General features: G+C 36.4%; 1 protein-coding gene across 7 annotated transcripts in view; it reads right to left on the bottom strand.

Moving 5' to 3' along the window:
- The window catches only part of ASAP2 (ArfGAP with SH3 domain, ankyrin repeat and PH domain 2), a 259,957-nt gene that overhangs the window by 31,864 nt on the left and 208,363 nt on the right, over window positions 1–19,730 (bottom strand). For all 7 annotated transcript variants that reach the window (XM_031951206.1, XM_031951202.1, XM_031951204.1 and 4 more), the window contains 5 exons: window positions 18,641–18,726; window positions 13,823–13,938; window positions 10,822–10,889; window positions 7,391–7,504; window positions 4,131–4,368 (listed from right to left, as the gene is read on the bottom strand). In XM_031951206.1, the coding sequence (XP_031807066.1) occupies window positions 4,131–4,368; window positions 7,391–7,504; window positions 10,822–10,889; window positions 13,823–13,938; window positions 18,641–18,726 (622 nt within the window). The remainder of the gene's footprint in view (window positions 1–4,130; window positions 4,369–7,390; window positions 7,505–10,821; window positions 10,890–13,822; window positions 13,939–18,640; window positions 18,727–19,730) is intronic.

Here is a 19,730-nt window from a genome sequence, read left to right as displayed (position 1 = left end):
TAGTTTTTTCATTTTCAAACAGAGAATAAAAATTGTAGAACCCACAGATTCAATGACAAAAATACACTCTGCAATTTTTAAAACACTATATAAATTTCATGTATTATTCATTATTCTTCCCTATAACCCATCAAAAAAAATAAAAGCTTGACAATGTTTCTTATTCTTGTAGACTGACTTTTCTTACACCAATATGTACCCCGTCATTGAAAGTCTCCTTTCAATGGCCACATTTAAATGATGGCCACATCATTTTAGCTTTGTGATTTAGAAAAAAAAACTACACAATGCACATAGCAAATGCTTGAAAAGGGGAAATGGAGAAAAAGATCTGGGTTTTCCTAGGGAAGAACCCTATTTGCAATTCTTCTGACAATATTTTATAGTCCTAGAAGAATGGTGGGTGGGCTTCATCGGGGGATTTACTGGAGTTATAAGAAATAAGGTGTGAATGGAATGAATGGACCACTAGGGGGAGCACGCACACAGATGAGTTCAAAGACTGCTTGAGTGCAGAAGTATGGTTAGGGTGCCATGCATGTCAATCACCCGGCTCAGGGGATACCCTTGGGAATGAGAGCCCTGAGTCTAGCTTCTGCGTCCTGTACCTGCTGCTGAGCTTGTGGACAAGGCTACTCAGTGAAGGAGTAATTTAGCGAGTACAGACTGAAGGTCATTAGGGAGCAAACAATAATAAACTATATACTAAAGGAAAGTGATCAATCAATTTCTGTCAGGAACAATTTGAGGAAAAGACAATGTTAGTCAGAAACTCTCTTCAGACACCCATTGCTTTTCTGGACTTACTTTCCCATAACCGGTGTCACTTTACTTCCTGGGCATCATCACCAGGCCCTCCTTTCCCCCCTTACCCAGGGCTAACCCTTTCTCAATACTGTCACCTTCGTGGGAATAGTTGCTAATTCTTCCTTTTTTATCACTCAGAACTTTCTTGTATATATCTCGAGTATCACCAGTCTGAATAAGATCCCAGGAAATCTGATGGTATTTTCTGCTTTGATAACACACCATCTGCTGATGGTGAACATATGCCACGAAGTCCAAGATCCTTAGGTACAAAACAGAGTTACTATATGGTCCTTTCATCCATACTCGTTATTGAGGGGTTGAGCTAGATCAAGGGTTATTAAATAAGGGTCCATGAAGTTGTTTTATAATTTTTTTTTTCCTTTTTGATTATTTCAATGTGAATAGTTAGTTTTCTTGGAATCAATTTTAGGTATTTTATTTTTTCCCTTTAAAAATTTATTCTGAGAAAGGGTCCATAGTGTTCATCAAATTGCCAAAGGAGCCCCTAACATAAAAATAACAGTAATCATGATAAGAGTAATATTAATAATAATAGCATTTATACAATACTTTAAGCTTTCCAGAGAGCTTTTTTTTTTTTTTTTTTTTTTTTTTTAAATTTAATAGCCTTTTATTTACAGGATATATGCATGGGTAACTTTACAGCATTAACAATTGCCAAACCTCTTGTTCCAATTTTTTACCTCTTACCCCCCACCCCCTCCCCTAGATGGCAGAATGACCAGTAGATGTTAAATATATTAAAATATAAATTAGATACACAATAAGTATACATGACCAAAACGTTATTTTGCTGTACAAAAAGAATCAGACTCTGAAATATTGTATAATTAGCTTGTGAAGGAAATCAAAAATGCAGGTGTGCATAAATATAGGGATTGGGAATTCAATGTAATGGTTTTTAGTCATCTCCCAGAGTTCTTTTTCTTTCCAGAGAGCTTTTTACAAATATCTTATTTGATTCTCACAATCCTGGGAGGTAGATGCTATTATCGCCCCCATTTTCAGATGAGGAAACTGAAACAGACAGAGGTTAAGTGACACACCTAGACAAAATAAGTGCTGAGGCTGGATATTAATTCAGATTTCTGAGATTCCAGGTCTAGTTCTCTTCTGATTGTTGTTGAGTCACTTCAATCATACCTAACTTTTTTTGTGACCCCATTTGGAGTTTTCTTGGCACAGATATTGGAAGGGTTTGCTATTTCCTTCTCCAGGGCATTTTACAGATGAGGAAACTGAGGCAAACAGAGTGAAGTGACTTGCCTAGGATCACACAGCTAGTAAGTATCTGAGACCAGATTTTAATTCAGGAAGAGGAGTCTTCCTGACTCCAGATATAGTATTCCATCCACTTCCAAGTAAATGTCTGATAAAATAAAAGACTACCTCTGGGTTAGAAGAAGCAAATGGAAAACATGCCATTTATTTCTTTTATATCTAAAGAGACCAAAGAGAAAGAGTGCTAAACTGATAGTAGATGCTCTGTATCTAAGGAATAACATCAAATATAATTATAAACTGCCATATTCATCACAACAGGAGACATTCCCTTTCTACCTAACCTACCAAACATATTTCCCATGTCAAGGTCTACATAAATACATGCAATTTATTTTTATTTCGGAGTGGTTATGAAACTGAAGTACTATGTAAATGTGCTGTTGTTATGGTGATGATTTTACAGATTCTACTAAAGTCAGTAGCTTAAGGGAGATCCTAGCTGTACTCAGGGGTAACATGGTTGAGAGGAATGTTTCACCTGATGTGAAACAAAGGACCCAAGTCTGATTTACAGTTTTGATATATATGGTCTATTTGACTTTGAGCATTTTATTCGCGTCCTTAGAGCCTCAAGTTCCCCAATCTGTAAAATGACATGATTATTAAACTAGACTATCTCTAAGGTCCCCTTCAAGATCTCAGTATTATGGTTGTTTTTTCTTAGTTTTCATATGCTACCAAAGGGTCTTCTAATTCCTCTTGGCTTCTTCACAAACACCAGGAGTCTTGGTAACCAGTGGAATACTTCTTGAATACTTTCAGCCAAAGTCACTGGTGGACTTGCCAGGCTGGCAGCACAACTGAGCCTATTGATATCAAAGCCTAAATATGACTTGTTACATTTCCCCATAAGGACAGGTCTTCTGTATTGTTCTTTTTTTTTTTTGAGATTTTAGCTGATATTTTTTTTTTATTTGTTTTTTTTTTTTTTTTTAATAGCCTTTTATTTACAGGATATATACATGGGTAACTTTACAGCATTAACAATTGCCAAACCTCTTGTTCCAATTTTTCACCTCTTACCCCCCCCCCACCCCCTCCCCTAGATGGCAGGATGACCAGTAGATGTTAAATATATTAAAATATAAATTAGATTTCTGTATTGTTCTTAATTCTGTCTGTTCTTTCTAACTTCCAAGGTCAATAGTATTCTGAATTAGAGGAGTAATCAGAGACATCCAGAATATTAGAAAATGTATCTGGGAGGCAGCTAGGAGGTACAGTGGAGAGAGGGAGAGGGAGAGGGAGAGGGAGAGGGAGGGAGAGAGAGAGAGAGAGAAAGAGAGAGAGAGTGTGTGTGTATCTGGGTGCTATAGATTATGTGTATAGAAGAATAAGGAAAGAAGGGAAAGGAGAAAAAGAATGTAAAGAAAGATATGAGAGAAGGAAGAAATAAAAAAGGAAGAAAGGAAGGAAGGAAAAGGGAAGGAGAAGGAAGAAGAGGAGGAAGAAAAGAGAGATACTAAGAGTGTTCCTCTGTTGACAGCTGTGTCATCAGCTGCCCATGTCAGTGCTATGTCCATGTGAATGACATAGGTTATTCTCACCTTTCTACCCTAATTACAGATGGCTAATCCTTTTGCTCAATAAAATAAAAGGCAAAATTCCACCATACTTTGGCATCATGAAACAGCAGAACAAATTACAAAAAAAATGGACTTAAGTTTGAGACGAGCTGGGTTCAAATTCTGAACTCTGTGATTTAGTGGCTGTATAATCTAGTTCAAGTCACTTAACCTCTCTCAGAGTGTCAGTCTCCTCTGTAAAATGGTGGGTAATATTTCTGCTACCTACCTTACAAAGGAAGAATCAAATGAGACAGCATGTGTCAAGCATTTCATAATCATAGGAAACTACATAAGTCTTAGCAATAGTTACCTTAAAACACCTCAAATAAAAAAATCTTTTCTGATATTTATATTTGTCAACAACTACAAAACAATGTTCCAAAGCAAAACATTAACCCTTTTGTACCCATTTCTCCCAATACATTTTTCTACTTTCCAGCTTAGTACCTTTGCCAATATTCCGGGGAGGTAGAGGGGGTGCGGTGGACTGTGAAGGTGGGGGGCTGCTGCTGAGGATGGTTCCGTAGGTCTCGTTTTGCAGAATGCTAGGCATAAAGCCTCTCTGTTTGTCTTTAGCGATGTTAGCAGCATCTCTAGCCAAAGATGCGGCATTCGACTGGTGCTGGCTGGAACCCAGTTGATAAAAACTGACGGGCCTGTCCTCTCGCCGATTAGGGCTGGGCTGCTAAAGGAACCCCAAAACAGAGGTGTCCACATTGGTGATATTTAATATTCCCTTTTTGTTACTTCTTATTTTGGGGGAAAGGGGAAAGAATTCACCTATAACACATCAGTTTGAATACAGACACAATTTTCATTCCACCATGTATGCTGGATAGGAGATCTCAAACCTCATCCTCTTTCTCTATCTCCCAATCCTCCCCTCCAAAAAAAGGTCACCAGAATGTCCAATTCATACCATATTTTTTGTAAAGAAAGTTCAATGGCTAGCATTTCCCCTCGCCAGTGAAGTGCTCACGCTATTCTTCTCTAGTAAACAATGCAGAGTGTGGAAATTGAATTGACTTACTACCATTTAACCTGAGTGATCCTGAACAAGTCCTTTCTCTCTTTGGGTCTCATTTTCTCCATCTGTAAAATGAAGGGATTATATCTAATAATCTCTAAAAAGTCCCTACAAAATTCAGTTTGATGATCCAAATACTTGCCTTGCTCCCTTCCATGACACACCCTATCATGAGTAATGAGACAAAGGTTATGACTGATGTTTTCTTCCTGTCTGAATCAGAGGCAGAGTCTTGTTGAGGCTTTAGAAATCAAAGTCATCCATATGGGACTTGGCCCTGAGGCTACATTATCTGATATTTCTTTATATATGCTTAACAAAAATTAAAGCATTCAAAAGTAGAATGGGAGGCCCCACGAGACAGCTAGTTTTCCTTCACTGGATAATCCCCCCAAAAGAGGTAGGAGGATGACTGGTTAGAGGAGATTCCTGTTCATTAAATGGCTTCTGTGCTCTAGGATGCCATGACAGATGCACACCCAAAATATCAAAAGGCATCTTACCGTGGTGAGTATCCTGTAGCATATAATCTAATGGAAACATACTGAATAGGGAAGAACAGTTCCAATTGAGTAGAATTCATGAAGTATTTCCCATCAAAATAAGCTCTATTTAATCCGGAAGCAACGCTTTTATCTATAAGTTATATTACTCTTTACTCTGAATACAATACTGAGGGAAATAGAGAATATTTTGATGGGATGTATCTTACCACCTCTCTTCTTGTCTATTGTAATAACTTTATCTGACCTCCCAGACCTCTCTCCCCCTTACAATTCACCTTTCAGACAGCTTCTAGTGTCATCATCCTAAGGCATAGGTCTATTGTATTCTCCTAAATCTTCAGTGGTCTCCAATTTCCTCTAGGACAAAATACTCCTCACTCTAGTAATTAAGTCTCTCCATGATACCTCATTAGTCTATCTCTCCAACCTTATTTCACATTACTCCTTTTCAAGAAAGCTCCTGGCTGTTCCCAATCTTGTTCTATACTGCTTTGCCAGCCTCACACATTCGCTCAAATTGTCACTTCCTCTTCCCTGCCTGATGAAATCCCTTTTCTTCCATCAAGGTCCTGCTCTAGAGTCCAATATTCGCATACAGTAATTGTTTATTAAATGCTGTTAAACTGAACTGGAGCTAATGCCAAAAACCTCTGCTTTTCAAGGTGAGGTTGAAGTTTTTTCCCATTCCCCAACTTTGATACTGGTCCTCACCTTAATGCATGGCATGTGGATTACAACTCGAGTCTTCAAAAATTTTGGGGAAATGCCCGCTATAAATAGATTAGAAGTTAGCCAGGCAGGATGACACAGCAGGCGAACAGGGGGCAAGAGCCAAGTTCAAATTCTAGGTCTTCCAGGTGTGAGCTCCCTTTCCTCAAAAAGCCCTTGGTACCTCTCTTATCACAAAGAATCTCAGTGTTGGGAGGAATTTCAAAGGCTACCTAATCATACCTTAACATGAGTCCCCTCTATAAGTATTTCTAGCCTTTGCTAGAATACCTTTAATCTAGCAAAGTAAAGGGGAACTCACTGTCTCCTGAAGTGATCCATTCTATGTTAGAAAAGCTCAAAATTTTATTAAGCCTAAATTTGTTCTTTTAAAAATTCTACCCAATGTTTCTGGTTCTACTGTCTGAGGTCAAGAAGAGCAAATGTAACCCCATATCCATGGGACAGCCTTTCGAATGGAGCTATTATGTACCTGAAAGTACTCTCTCTTCCAGACTAAACATGTTCTGCTCTCTCAACCAAGCTTCAAGGCCCTCTACCACCTTCTCTGGCCTCCTTTGGGACACTCTCCATCTTATTAAAGTTTCCTCTAAAATAAGAAATCTGAAATTCAACACGATATTCCAGATATGGCCTGAATCAAACAGGACACAGGAGAGAGGGAATAACCCCCTCCTAAGTCTTGGATACTAAACTTTTAACCTACCCGAAGAATCCCCTGGCTTTCTCATGTGTCCTATTACACTGCTGACTAGATTTCAGTTGCTTTGTGAACAAAATAAGGGTAGAGATTTAGACTGGATGACTTCTAGGATTCTTTTCAGTTTTAAAATCAAATATTTTCATAATTCTATGTAACTTTTTTTTTTAATAGCCTTTTATTTACAGGTTATATACATGGGTAACTTTACAGCGTTAACAATTGCCAAACCTCTTGTTCCCATTTTTCACCTCTTACCCCCCACCTCCTCCCCTAGATGGCAGGATGACCAGTAGATGTTAAATGCATTAAAATATAAATTAGATACACAATAAGTATACATGACCAAAACATTATTTTGCTGTTCTATGTAACTCTTAAAGATGAATAGGATCACAATTTTCCAAAGGGAAAATCTACCTTAAATAACAATTAAGGTGGCCATTATTGTCACTAGATAAAGAAGGAACACCCCAAATACCTTCCCTTACATCATAAAGTTAGCAGCAGAATATGATTAAAAGATTAACTACAGTTAGAAATTAAATAGGGGGTGGAAAGAGAGAGAATATATAGGGAAGAATCTCACATCTCCTGGCTTCAGAGAAAATAATAAACAAGCTCTATTTTTCTTTCTACACATCAGCCTCCTATAATTATAGAGTAGGATCCAAATCTCTCTGAATGAAGTGGATCAAAAGCTTTTCAGGATTGTACAATTCGGTACTTATCACCCAACACAAACCTGTAATTTTTCATCCACATCATCATCACTTTCATCTAGGTCTTCATGGAGCAATCGCCATTCATATTCCACATGAACATGAGAATTAAACCTCCCAGATAATGCTTGAGTAAGCTAGGAAAAATAAAGATGGAGGTTAATCACATTGCTTCTGCATACAGAACTATAAAATGGCATTTTTAAGGTTTTCAGAAACAAACTTAACCTCTCATACAAAGGACCCTCTCCCAGTTCCTACCCCACACATTTTCCTTTATACAACTATTAACAACAACTAATGTTTTGTTTCAAAAACAAAAACCTATTCCTCTCTGCAGAGAAGATTATGTCAATGTTCAGTTCTAGCTTTTAAAAATAATGCCTATCTCCAATAACCAAATGGTCAAAATACACAAACAGGCAATTCTCAAAAGAAGAAAGGCAAGATATTAACAATCATATTATTTTAAATGTTCCAAGTAACTACCAATAAGAGAAATACAGATTAAAACAAATCTGAGATATCACTTTTTGCTGATTAGCTAGGCATAGAAGAAAAAGATATTGGTAACTGTTGGCAGGAAGGAGGGAGGGCAGAAACACTAATGTGATGCTGGATGGTGCAGTGGACAGAGTGCCAAGCCTGGAGTCAGGAAAAACTAAATTCAAGCATAGCCACAGGATACTTTGCCTAAATAAATCATTTTACCTGTTTGTCTTATTTTCCTTATCTGTAAAATGATGATAATAATAGCACTTACCACCTCCCAAGATGGTTGTGGGACTCAAATGAGATAATTGTAAAATACTTCTCTTAGTTTCTGGCATATAGTAAGTGCTATGTTAATATTTGCTTTTATTATTATTATTATTATTAACTACTGTAGAGATATTAATACAACTATTCTGGAAAGCATACAGAATCAGGGACGATCTCTCATTCTAAAGATGAAGAAATTGAGGTCCAGAAGTAAAAATTAAATGTTCAAGGTCACATAGGTAGCAATTATCAGGGGCTAGAATTGAATCCAGGTCCTCTAATACTTCTAAAGTCTATTATCCCAGTGATATTAAGCATATGCCCCAAGGAAATCGAAGAAAGAGAAAAATGATCCTACATACAAAAGTATTTGAAGTAGGATGTTTTTTTTTTTTTAATTCAATCCAGAACTAGAAAAACAAAGATGATGCCTGTAAAGAAAAGAATTTATGATTCATGAATATTATTCTAAAAAATGGCAAAAGGGGCAGATTCAGAGAAACCTACCAAGACTAGCATGAACTATTGCAGAGTTCAATGAATGGAACTCAGAAGAACAATATAAATAGTAATCACAACACCGTAAAGAAAAATAATTTTTAAAAACTTAAGAAGTCTGATCAATGCAATGATCCAAGAGGATTTCAAAAAACAGAAGGTGAATCATACTTGCCAATTCTTGGCACAGAGGTGATCAATTAAAGATGAAAAATGATGCACACATTTTCTAATATGACCAATGTGTGAATATGATTCACTTGACTATACATGTTACAAAGAAGGGATTTTACTTTTGGTGAGGGAGAATTATACAAGGACCCCTCCTTGTTCAGAGAGTAATAAAGGAATGTAAGTGATAGTAATGTCCCTAAAAGAAGAAAGGAACACCAATTAAAAAATCATTTCAAGATACATAGAATATAAAAGATTAGGAGAAGAGAAAGATAAGCAGGATATTCTTTAAAAATCAAGCTGAACATAGAGATTCATTGTATCAAATAAAAAATTTTTTATGTTTTTATTTGTTTATGGAAATATTTATATTTGTTGATATTTATTGAGCTCATTAAAATAAAAATAAAAATAAAAATTCTTTAAAAAATCAGTGGTGATCAGCCTGTGAGGATCAGAGTTTAGCAATTTGGCATACACAAATAGTGAGAACAGAATTCTCTGGTCTTCTTTCAGAAAACTGTGATTGGGGATCAGACATAATGAAAGGCTCCAGATTTTCATGACATTTGGGTTTCACAAATATAAAGGAACTAAGCATAGGCATGAAGGATTCAATAGCTTGTAGGTTTTTGTTTGATCCTTAAGACTTCATTTTTCTATAATATCTATAGGAAGCAGATACTTTATTGAAAAGGTATATATACCAACATGTATTCTGGGGTTGGCAACCAGGGTAATTTCTACTACATGTAAGCAGCTTGTTATTGCTCCTTCTCTACCACACCCCCTCCATACCCACCTTTCAAAGTGCCAAGATTCCCCCACCTCATCCCTTCCTTCAAAAAGTTCTAAGTGAGTATGTTTATATTCACCCATTCCAGACATAAAGTAGTAGTCCATTCTTCACTCACCCCTTCCCAGGTAACTAGATCTCTACTCAAAGAGCAATTCTATATGTTTCACTCTATTTAAAGATAAAAGAGGCCTTAAAGATGTATAAGTCTTCAATATTTCTTATTATGTATGTTGTAAAGAGAATTCTAATTTGGGTACATTAAACCCAATGGCCTCCAATTCTGAGATAATGAATCCCTCAGAGGGACTGAGGATAAGGAGGATAGATTTAGTGATTTGCCTAAGATCATACAACTTCTAATTCAGACTTAGTTTTGAGCCAAAGCTATTTGTCAATTTTAAAAGTTCAACAAAATTCAACAGAAATGGTGACTTCACTTAAATGGTCCTGAACACTGCCACCAATCCTGATCTTCTCCAAAAATTCTACCTTTTACCTCTCATCTTTTCCCCAAACCACTGGTATTCTTGGGGGGAGGAGGAGGGCAGAAAGGGAGCAAAGACAACTTTCTAAAAAGAAGTGGGACTGTAATAAAAGAACATCAGCAATCTCTGAACCTTTAACTGTAACTCAGAATCACTGAATCTGAAAGTCAATGACCCTCTAGTCCAATCTATCTTCCGTTGGGCAATTCTGAGCAAAGCCTGACAGAGACAGCTTATAGGTACATGTTTAGAAATGGGTTTCCTCCAGACACTGATTCTGAGTCTGAGTAAAGCAGAAGGCTTCGTTTACACCTAAGTATTTTCCTGTTCAACATCTAGCTTTCTACTTTGGGGAAAGTCCCAAAAAAGCACTTCTCTCCATCAAATTCAAAGCTAATGGAATCTCTGTAAGATTCTCTGTAAAATTCAGATGATAAGACTCTTATATGAAATCCTTGCCCCACACCCATGTCCATGATGTTCCATAGGGATATTGAACAAAAGACTTTCTGAAGCCCAACTCTAAACACTGAATGTTATACTTTTGCCTTTATTAGCATGACTCTGTTATATGCTTTGGAGATGGTCCAAAGGAGAATCTGGAAAAAATTTCTACACAAGAAGCCATATCAGAAAAATTTTCCCTTTTGGAAAAGGGTAACTTATGAGACTCTCCTCTAAATAGCTAGAGACTTCAATAAGAAGCTGGCAATTACCATGTTGCTGAGAAACTCACCAGTTCTTCACAGTGTTCGTGTTTTAAGCGTTTAGCAATATCAAGTGGCGTCTCTCCCGATTCATTGGCTGAATGATAAGAGAGAGAGAGAGAGAGAAGTTTGTGACAAGGATTGATAAAAATCAGACCTACTAGGTTTATAAGAGAAACCAATAAGGGAAAACATATATCTAATTATTTTAAGTAAATTACAAACTACAAAACTTCATTAATTTGGATTGTTAATATAACATTTGAGAAAATATGGGTGGAACCTTGGATGAGGTTTACTTTTGTATCATTGCAGAAAAGAGGGTTACTTGGAGGGGATGTTGGAAAACCAGGACACTGATACTTGTTGGTGGAATTGTGAATACATCCAGCCATCCTGGAAAGCGATTTGGAACTATGCTCAAAAAGTTATCAAACTGTGCATACCCTTACTGGGCTTATATCCCAAAGAGATTTTAAAGATGTGAAAGTGACTTGTATATGCACGAATGTTTGTGGCAGCCCTCTTTGTAGTGGCTAGAAACTGGAAACTGAGTGGATGCCCATCAATTGGAGGATGGCTGAATAAATTGTGGTATATGAATGTTTTTTTATTTTATTTTATTTTATTTTTTTTTAATTATTTATTTATTTATTTTTATTTAATAGCCTTTTATTTACAGGATATATACGTGGGTAACTTTACAGCATTAACAATTGACAAACCTCTTGTTCCAATTTTTCACCTCTTACCCCCCCCACCCCCTCCCCCAGATGGCAGGATGACCAGTAGATATTAAATATATCAAAATATAACTTAGATACACAATAAGTATACATGACCAAAACATCATTTTGCTGTACAAAAAGAATCAGACTCTGAATTATTGTACAATTAGCTTGTGAAGGAGATCAAAAATGCATGTGTGCATAAATATAGGGATTGGGAATTTAATGTAATGGTTTTTAGTCCTCTCCCAGAGTTATTTTTCTGGGCATAGCTAGCTCAGTTCATTACTGCTCCATTAGAAATGATTTGGTTGATCTCGTTGCTGAGGATGGCCTGATCCATCAGAACTGGTCATCATCTAGTATTGTTGTTGAAGTATATAACGATCTCCTGGTCCTGCTCATTTCACTCAGCATCAGTTCGTGTAAGTCTCTCCAGGCCTTTCTGAAATCATCCTGTTGGTCATTTCTTACAGAACAGTAATATTCCATAATTTTCATAGTGGTATATGAATGTTATGGAATATTATTTTTCTGTAAGAAATGACCAGCAGGATGATTTCAGAAAGGCCTGGAGAGACTTACACGAACTGATGCTGAGTGAAATGAGCAGGACCAGGAGATCGTTATATACTTCAACAACAATACTATATAATGATCAATTCTGATGGATGTGACCCTCTTCAATAATGAGATGAACCAAATCAGTTCCAATAGAGCATAATGAATTGAACCAGCTACACCCAGTGAAAGAACTCTGGGAGATGACTATGAACCACTACATAGAATTCCCAATCCCTCTATTTTTGTCCGCCTGCATTTTTGGTTTCCTTCACAGGTTAATTGTACACTATTTCAGAGTCTGATTCTTTTTGTACAGCAAAATAACGGTTTGGTCATGTATACTTATATTGTATTTAACTTATACTTTAACATATTTAACATGTATTGGTTAATCTGCCATCTGGGGGAAGGGGTGGGAAAAAGGAGGGGAAAAGTTGGAACAAAAGGTTTTGCAGTTGTCAATGCTGAAAAATTACCCATGCATATATCTTGTAAATAAAAAGCTAAAATAAAAAAAGAGGGTTACTGAACAACATTTTAAAAATAATATGTCAGCTAATTAGCAGAACAAATTATTTTCAAGTATCAGCATAATGATGACAGATACAGAGCTAGTTTTAGTGCTGGGAAGACCTAAGCCTCATGTTCTGCCTCTGATGTATGCTGCTTCTAAGACCAAGTGTGGGCAAGGACTATCATCTCCCCACACTTCAGACATCTATGTAAGATATAAATTGCAAAGAACTTGCCAATCAGCATTGGCTGAAGAAGTTTCTTGTACTAAATAAATTGCAGGCCTTGACCAAAACAAAATGAAACATAATTACATTATTTATTTTTCAAAATCTTCTTTTTATTCACTAAGGCATTTAATTTAGAAAACTTCTATTGGGGGAGGAAGGGTACCACCACATTTCAACTGCTAGCTGTATCAAAGAACCATAGAGTTAGAAGTCATCTAGTAACCTGAATAGAAAAAGCAAGGATTTCAAACTAGATTTTCTCTCACCAAATCTTGTCATCTACTAGGAAGTAGCAGAATGGGAATTGGATCCTACATGCTGTACCCAAATCTTTCCATTACACTTGGCCATTTCACTATATAAGGACACTTGAAAAAGAATTGTTCATATTCTCTATCAGTGGGTTCTTGGTGGCCCTTTTATCCACAAAGCAATGAAATTGCATTAATTTTCTATAATAGGATTTTTCTATTCATTCCAACAGAGCTATAAACAGAAAAAAGTGAAATGTGACATTCAAATGGATTGACACTCATTTCTCTACTTTCTCCACCCTCTGTTAGTCTGTCCTTGACACCAACTTCTCCAAAAGTTATTGAAAAGTAGTTGTACTACAGAAAAATCTATCATGTGAAGTTCCAGTGGCCAGGAATCCCATTTAAAATGAATAACTTATTTTTAAGTAGGAACTAGTAATTAAGAGGATCCAAATGTGAGTTTTGACAGAAGATTAGGCTTATGAACACATATGGGTCAATTTTTCTTGCCAAAGTCTACCCAAGTTTATAAAGCAAAACCTCTTATGTTCCATCCCTCCACTTCAAAAGGACTGCAAGTAGAATCCATCACAGCTTAAGGAGAACCATAGAGTAGAGAGGAGAGAAGACTGACTCTGGACTCAGGGGACTGAGTTCAGATTCTGCCTTGGATGTTTACTTCACTTAAACTCCCCTTCCCCAAACCAGAATCAGCCTATGTATTCATTTCCCTCTTACCTATTTCAATGCAGGCCTTCCCCCTGAGCAGCAGTTTTAGGCACTCAGCATTATCCGTCAGGCAACAGTAGTGGAGGGCTGTACTGCCTTTTCCTGTCTGTTTGTCCAGGTTTCCACTGGCAGGGGAGAAGGAGGAAAAGAAAGAGGGAGAGAGATGGAATGATGGTTATCATATATCACAAGAAGGCACTAAATCAAAAACTGGGATGTGCAGCAACAAAAAGGGCTTCAGTTTTGATTCTGTGTCCCCCAAATTGAGACAATGGCATAGGACGAAATATTAATCCAGAGAGTTTCATGATTAGAAACAAGGGATACTAAGTGTACCATACCTGGATACCTAAAGCCACCTGTAATACCTACTTAAATTATAATCATAGCTTTTATTTAATATAGCATCATGGGCTGCAGAGTTGGAATTTAAAAATTATTTCATCAAACCCAGTGTTAAAAAGGGAGCCCCAAGATGGGGCTAAAATAGATAGATAGATAGTAGATGCATTTTCAGAGATAATCATGAGATATTTTTTACTGTATTGCAAAGATTCAGTGTAGCAGAAAGAAAAGACTCAGGGAGAATGTGATACCTCTGCTGTTCAAATATTTGATCAGCTGTTATGTTAGAGGGACTGGATTTATTCTGTTGGGCCCAAGAAAGCAAAGTTCGGAGGAAGGGACTGACTCACAAAGAGGCAAATTTAAGCTTGAGGTTAGGGGAAAACTTCCTGACTAAAGACTTTTTAAGAGTGAAATGGGAATGCTCCAAGAGGCAATGATTCCCCTCCTTGCAAGTCTTGTCTTCCAACAGTCTGGAGGACTCCTTTGGTGTATAGATCAGATTAGATATGTACTGAAGTTCCTTTTAATTCTCAAATTCTATGATTTTATGTTGGATCAAAGGAGTTAACAAACTGTAGAGCTAGGATTGGAAATCAGCTTCTTAGAGAAAGAGAAAGGGATTTAAGAGTCGAAGGACCTGTGTTCAAATCTTTGCCTGATTATTTATCACTACCCTATGTGTCTTTGCACAAGTTACTCTGCCTTTCTTGAACTCAGTTTCTTTATTTGTAAAATGAGAGGATTGAATTAGATGACTGATATATGACCTGCTTTGTGGTTCTCAATTTGTTATGACTTCACTGTAATGCTTATTGACTTGAACCACACACGGCTCAGACATTACCAAAATATTATCACTTCTAGTAGTTTTTTACGGGTTTTAAGGTTAAAGGAGGGCATCTTTAAAATCAGGGCTACCTTGAGAAGGAAAAAAAAAAAACTAGAACATATGGACATGAGACAGAGATCTTCTTGTCTAAAAGAATAAGTGATTTCAGGTCTGAAAGAGGAATCAAGGAACAAAAAGGATCACCCTTGGCAATTCCCTTGCCCAACTCCCTTGTTTTCTTCTCTAGGATTTTCAGACCTTCAAAGCAATTTCACATTCTATCTCACTTGATCCTTTTGAGGTGGCAATGGTAGGATATATTATTCCCATTTTAGAAATAAGAAAATTAAGAAACAGAGAAATTGGCATATGTGTATGAGTGGAAGGTTGCATAGCTATATATATATTTTAAAAAGCACTACTCTGGAAGAGAAGATGTGTGAGGTATGATAGAGATTTCTACTGCAACCAGAGGAAAACTAATCTAGTAATCATCACTAGACATTGTCTAGTCCAACTCCATTATTTTTCCAGAAGATGAAACAAGCCCAGAGAGGGAAAATAATCTAGTTATAAGGGGAAAAAGACAAGAATAAATTTTAGAAATCATGTCAACAGAGAAAGTGGGACCCAAGGCTGGATTTTCTGACTCGCCAAGTGTTCTTATGCCAAACTTCCCTTTCATGCAGCACTGTATGAAAAATTTTAGATCCTGGCTCTCAGACACTACTCCTCCCTACCCTAAAATTCTGATCAACTTCCCTTTTAATTCCTTCCCAACTGGGATGACTTGAAGGCAATGATTGCTTAAGTTCACTCCAGGGCTAATAGTGCAGTGAGAGGGCTAGGATGTGGGGCATGTAAGGACAATATCTCCGGAAATCTTTGTGACTCATTCATTCCCATCAAATAAGAGGAAGGAGGGAGGATTTTTGAAAGTTATATGACAAAAACATCCATTAACACAGATCCATGAGGGGAAAAAAACTCACTAGTTTCTTCCCAAATGCTTTTTGGACTTAACCTGCTTCTGTTCACATTGCTATATAATCACAAAATCCCAAACTGGTGAATCAAATGATTTAAAAAATAACATCAAATCTGGCATATTGTAAAAAATTCTGGATTTGAAATTAGACACAAATTAGATCATGCCTCTTCTACTTGCTGTCTGCATAATTCTGATAAAGTCACCCCCCCTTTCTAGGCCTACTTTTTTCATTTGTAAAATGATGAGTATGGAATAAGACCAGGTCTAAGGTCTTTTATGACTAATTACAAGAATAGTCTACAAGGAGAACATTTTCTCCTAAGAATGAGCCAAGGACAGAAAACATTTACATAATGTTTCCAGGTTTATAAAGCACTTTACAATGCTATTTTATTTGGTCCTTATAATAAACTTGTGATATAGGTGCTGATATCCTCCCATTTTAGAGAGAAATAAACTGAGGTTGAGATAAGGTTAAGTATCTGGCCCTGGTCACATAGATTTCAATGTCTGAGGTAGGGTTTGAATTCAGATCTTCCTGACTTCAAGTTAGGATATTTAAGAAGAAAACTTTATTATATAGGGATATTTAAAAAGAAAACTTCTACAACCATTTCAAAAATGGCTAAACAAATCATTAAGACACTGATCACCTCACCCATTCTGATAAGGGAAAACTAAAGCCTGGCTTCCAACTTTACATAGGGTGGAGTAAGAAAAATGGAAGATAATGGGAGAGGGTAAGCTCAAGCACACTTGGGAAGCAAATAAGTTTTGCTTGGGGAAAAAAAAAACAAAAACAATATCAAGATTAGAAGATGGCTATACATATTCTGTGCCATAAAGAATGGTAAATGTAAGGAACATAAAGAAATATGGGAGACTGGTATGAAGTGATCCAAAATGAAGAAGCAGAAGCAGAACCACGTACGTAATAACTGTGGCTATGATTAAAAAAAAAAAATCAGAATAGCAACAAAACACAAGGAAAATAATTCAATTGGGAGACACACGGTCCAAGGAAGGACATTATTATGGTTTTGTTCAAATTAATATACATTTTAAAACAAATTACAAATAATTTGGAATTTAGGTTTTTACAACAGCAACTTCCCTCCTTCCCCCCAAGATAAACACTCTCCTTACCTTTATAACTTTTCCTTTGTCTCAGAATGATAAAAATCAAGACAATTGAGGATGGTTTTTTCCCACTGAGAATTTATCCCTAGGTATCTTTAAACTAAGAAAACCAGTCATTCAATAAATACTTATTGGGCAGCTACTGTGCTACCTTGGGGATTTGTAAAGTGACTGCAGTTGCAAATTAGCCAGGAAGCACAAAGTTCTGCTGGGGACATGAGATTATTTTGTTAAAGATGAACTGTTTGCCAGGTGACAGCTCATGGGCATCTCCACAGGGAAAAGGGGGAAGAGCTTACACTGACAAAGGATTTTTCAGTTTATAAAGCCCCATTTCCTCATAGCAAAATATGTGAGGCAGACAGAACAGATATTATGGGTGAAAAAACTGGGGTTCAGAGAAGTAATTTTGAATCATCAAGTATACAACATTAAAGACAAAAGAGCCTGTAGAAATGTTTTCCAATGTCCTAATTTTTACAAAGGAAGAAACTGAGGCTCTGAGAGTGACTTCTTTAATTAGGGTCACATGTTTACAAAGTAATATGAGGACACATATTGTGGTGTTCTGACTTTTCCTTTACACCATGATGCCTCTTATTTATAAAACAGGCAACTATTCTTAGAAAAAAAAAAAGTTTTATTAAAAAATAAAATAAAATTGCATCAGGAAAAAAATTTAAGACTATGGACTAAAACAGAACTAGTGGTTCATACATGGAATTTAATTATTCCTACTTCCTCTTTCTCTGTTAACATCATATATATGAATGAATTGGCTAAATTAATAACGATACCCATTTATTCTTCTTGTCTCAGAAATTGAAAGAGGAGAACTAAACTTCAAAACTATTGATTGGTATTAGCTTTACTCCAGTGTTATCTTAAGACTCACTGTAAAGTATTCTACATTTAGGAGTACATCTGTCTCAAAGGCATGGATTTTTTAGATCCTAGAAAAACTAATGATTTCAATGGTGCTACAATTAAATAATGTAGGCCTATGCAGTTCCCTTTTTGGAACACCAATTCAATTCAGTCCAATATGCATTTATTAAGCATGACTATGTGCCATGCCCCGGGGATAAAAAAATAATAAACTCTAATGTTTCTAAGAGTACATGACAGTTTTCAAAGTATATTCATAAACTCATTTCAATTCATCTTCACAATCCAGTGAGGTGGAAAGAGGTAGAGAGAACAACAGGGTTTTCTATTTTACAGAAGGGGAGTCAAAACTCTTAAAGGTTAAAGTGACCTGACTCAAAATCATAGAACAAATTATTTCTTGAGCTCAGAATCTGTTTTCTGATTTCTAATCCAATGAACAAAATCATAAGAAGTCCCTGAATGACTGAAGACACTAAATTCCAGAGTCACAGAGTTAGTACTTAAAGGCAGATTCTACAATTCCTAATCCAAAGCTCCTTCCAGTAACCTAGGCTGCTGAACCCAAAGGAAAATATTTTTTGGTCTTTTGTGCCATCCCCTTCTCCATCTCCTATTTTAAGTTACTTACCTATTCTGAACTAAGAAGTCTACTATATGAAGGGAAGTTCTATCCACCGATCTGACTGCAAGATGGAGAGCAGTTTCATCTTGCTCCTATAAAACAAACAAAAAAAGACATATGAAGGCTCTAACCACTGTACATATATTTATATAATGCCACAATGCAGAATAACAAGACAACATAACATTATGAAGAATACTCCACTATAAGTGCCAGATCTTCCCAAGCAAGTAACAACTATTGACATATATTTAGAGTGTTTTAAGATTTATAAGGAGGTTTCTCCATAAAAGCCTTGTCATTTTTATCCCTTTATAGTACTTTCCTAATATGTTCAGATTTCTTTGTCAATCTGACTTGGCCCTTACTAAAATAAAAAGACTTAGAGATTGATGATATATCCATTTCCAGTGTTTGTTCCTTATCCTGGAGAAGAGACTCAAGTTTTCTCTGTAAAATTAAAATGTGGGTGGCTAGGTGGCACAGTGGATAGAGCGCTGGACCGAGTTAAGAACACTTCTTTATATTAGTTCAAATCTGGCCTCAGACACTTACTTATTGGGTGACCCTAGGCAAGTCACTTAACCCTGTTTGTCTCAGTTTCCTCAACTATAAAGTTAAGTCAGAGGAGGAAATGGCAAGTATTTTTGCCAATAAAAACCCAAAGAAGAGTTGGACAAAACTGAAAAATGACTCAATAATAGCAGGAAAAGATAATCTTTATAAAGTCCCCTCTATATTTAAATCTTGTAATTCTATGAACATCAGGATTCTTTTAATGTATCTTCTGTCCCTAGACTTTCTTATGCATTAAATCTTAAAAATGATCGAAGAAATTGGCTATAAAATCTGATTCTCTATAGAGCTTGCAAAATTCTTGGTTCCCCCCAAATCAACACATTTATCTCACCCCATTATCAAATTTCTTTAACAGGGATAATGGAATGCTGCCTGGAAAAGATATGAATAATCATCTAGTGCCATCCCCACATTTTTTAAATGGGGAAAAGAAGTCCATTGAGGATGAATGATTTATTCAAATAAAATCAAGCCATTAAATGACTTAATAGGAAAGTTAACTCGGGATCCCCTGACT

The sequence above is a fragment of the Sarcophilus harrisii genome, chromosome 2 (genome assembly GCF_902635505.1).
Source record: "Sarcophilus harrisii chromosome 2, mSarHar1.11, whole genome shotgun sequence".
NCBI lineage: Eukaryota > Metazoa > Chordata > Mammalia > Dasyuromorphia > Dasyuridae > Sarcophilus > Sarcophilus harrisii.
This window is presented reverse-complemented; position numbering and strand designations above follow the sequence as displayed.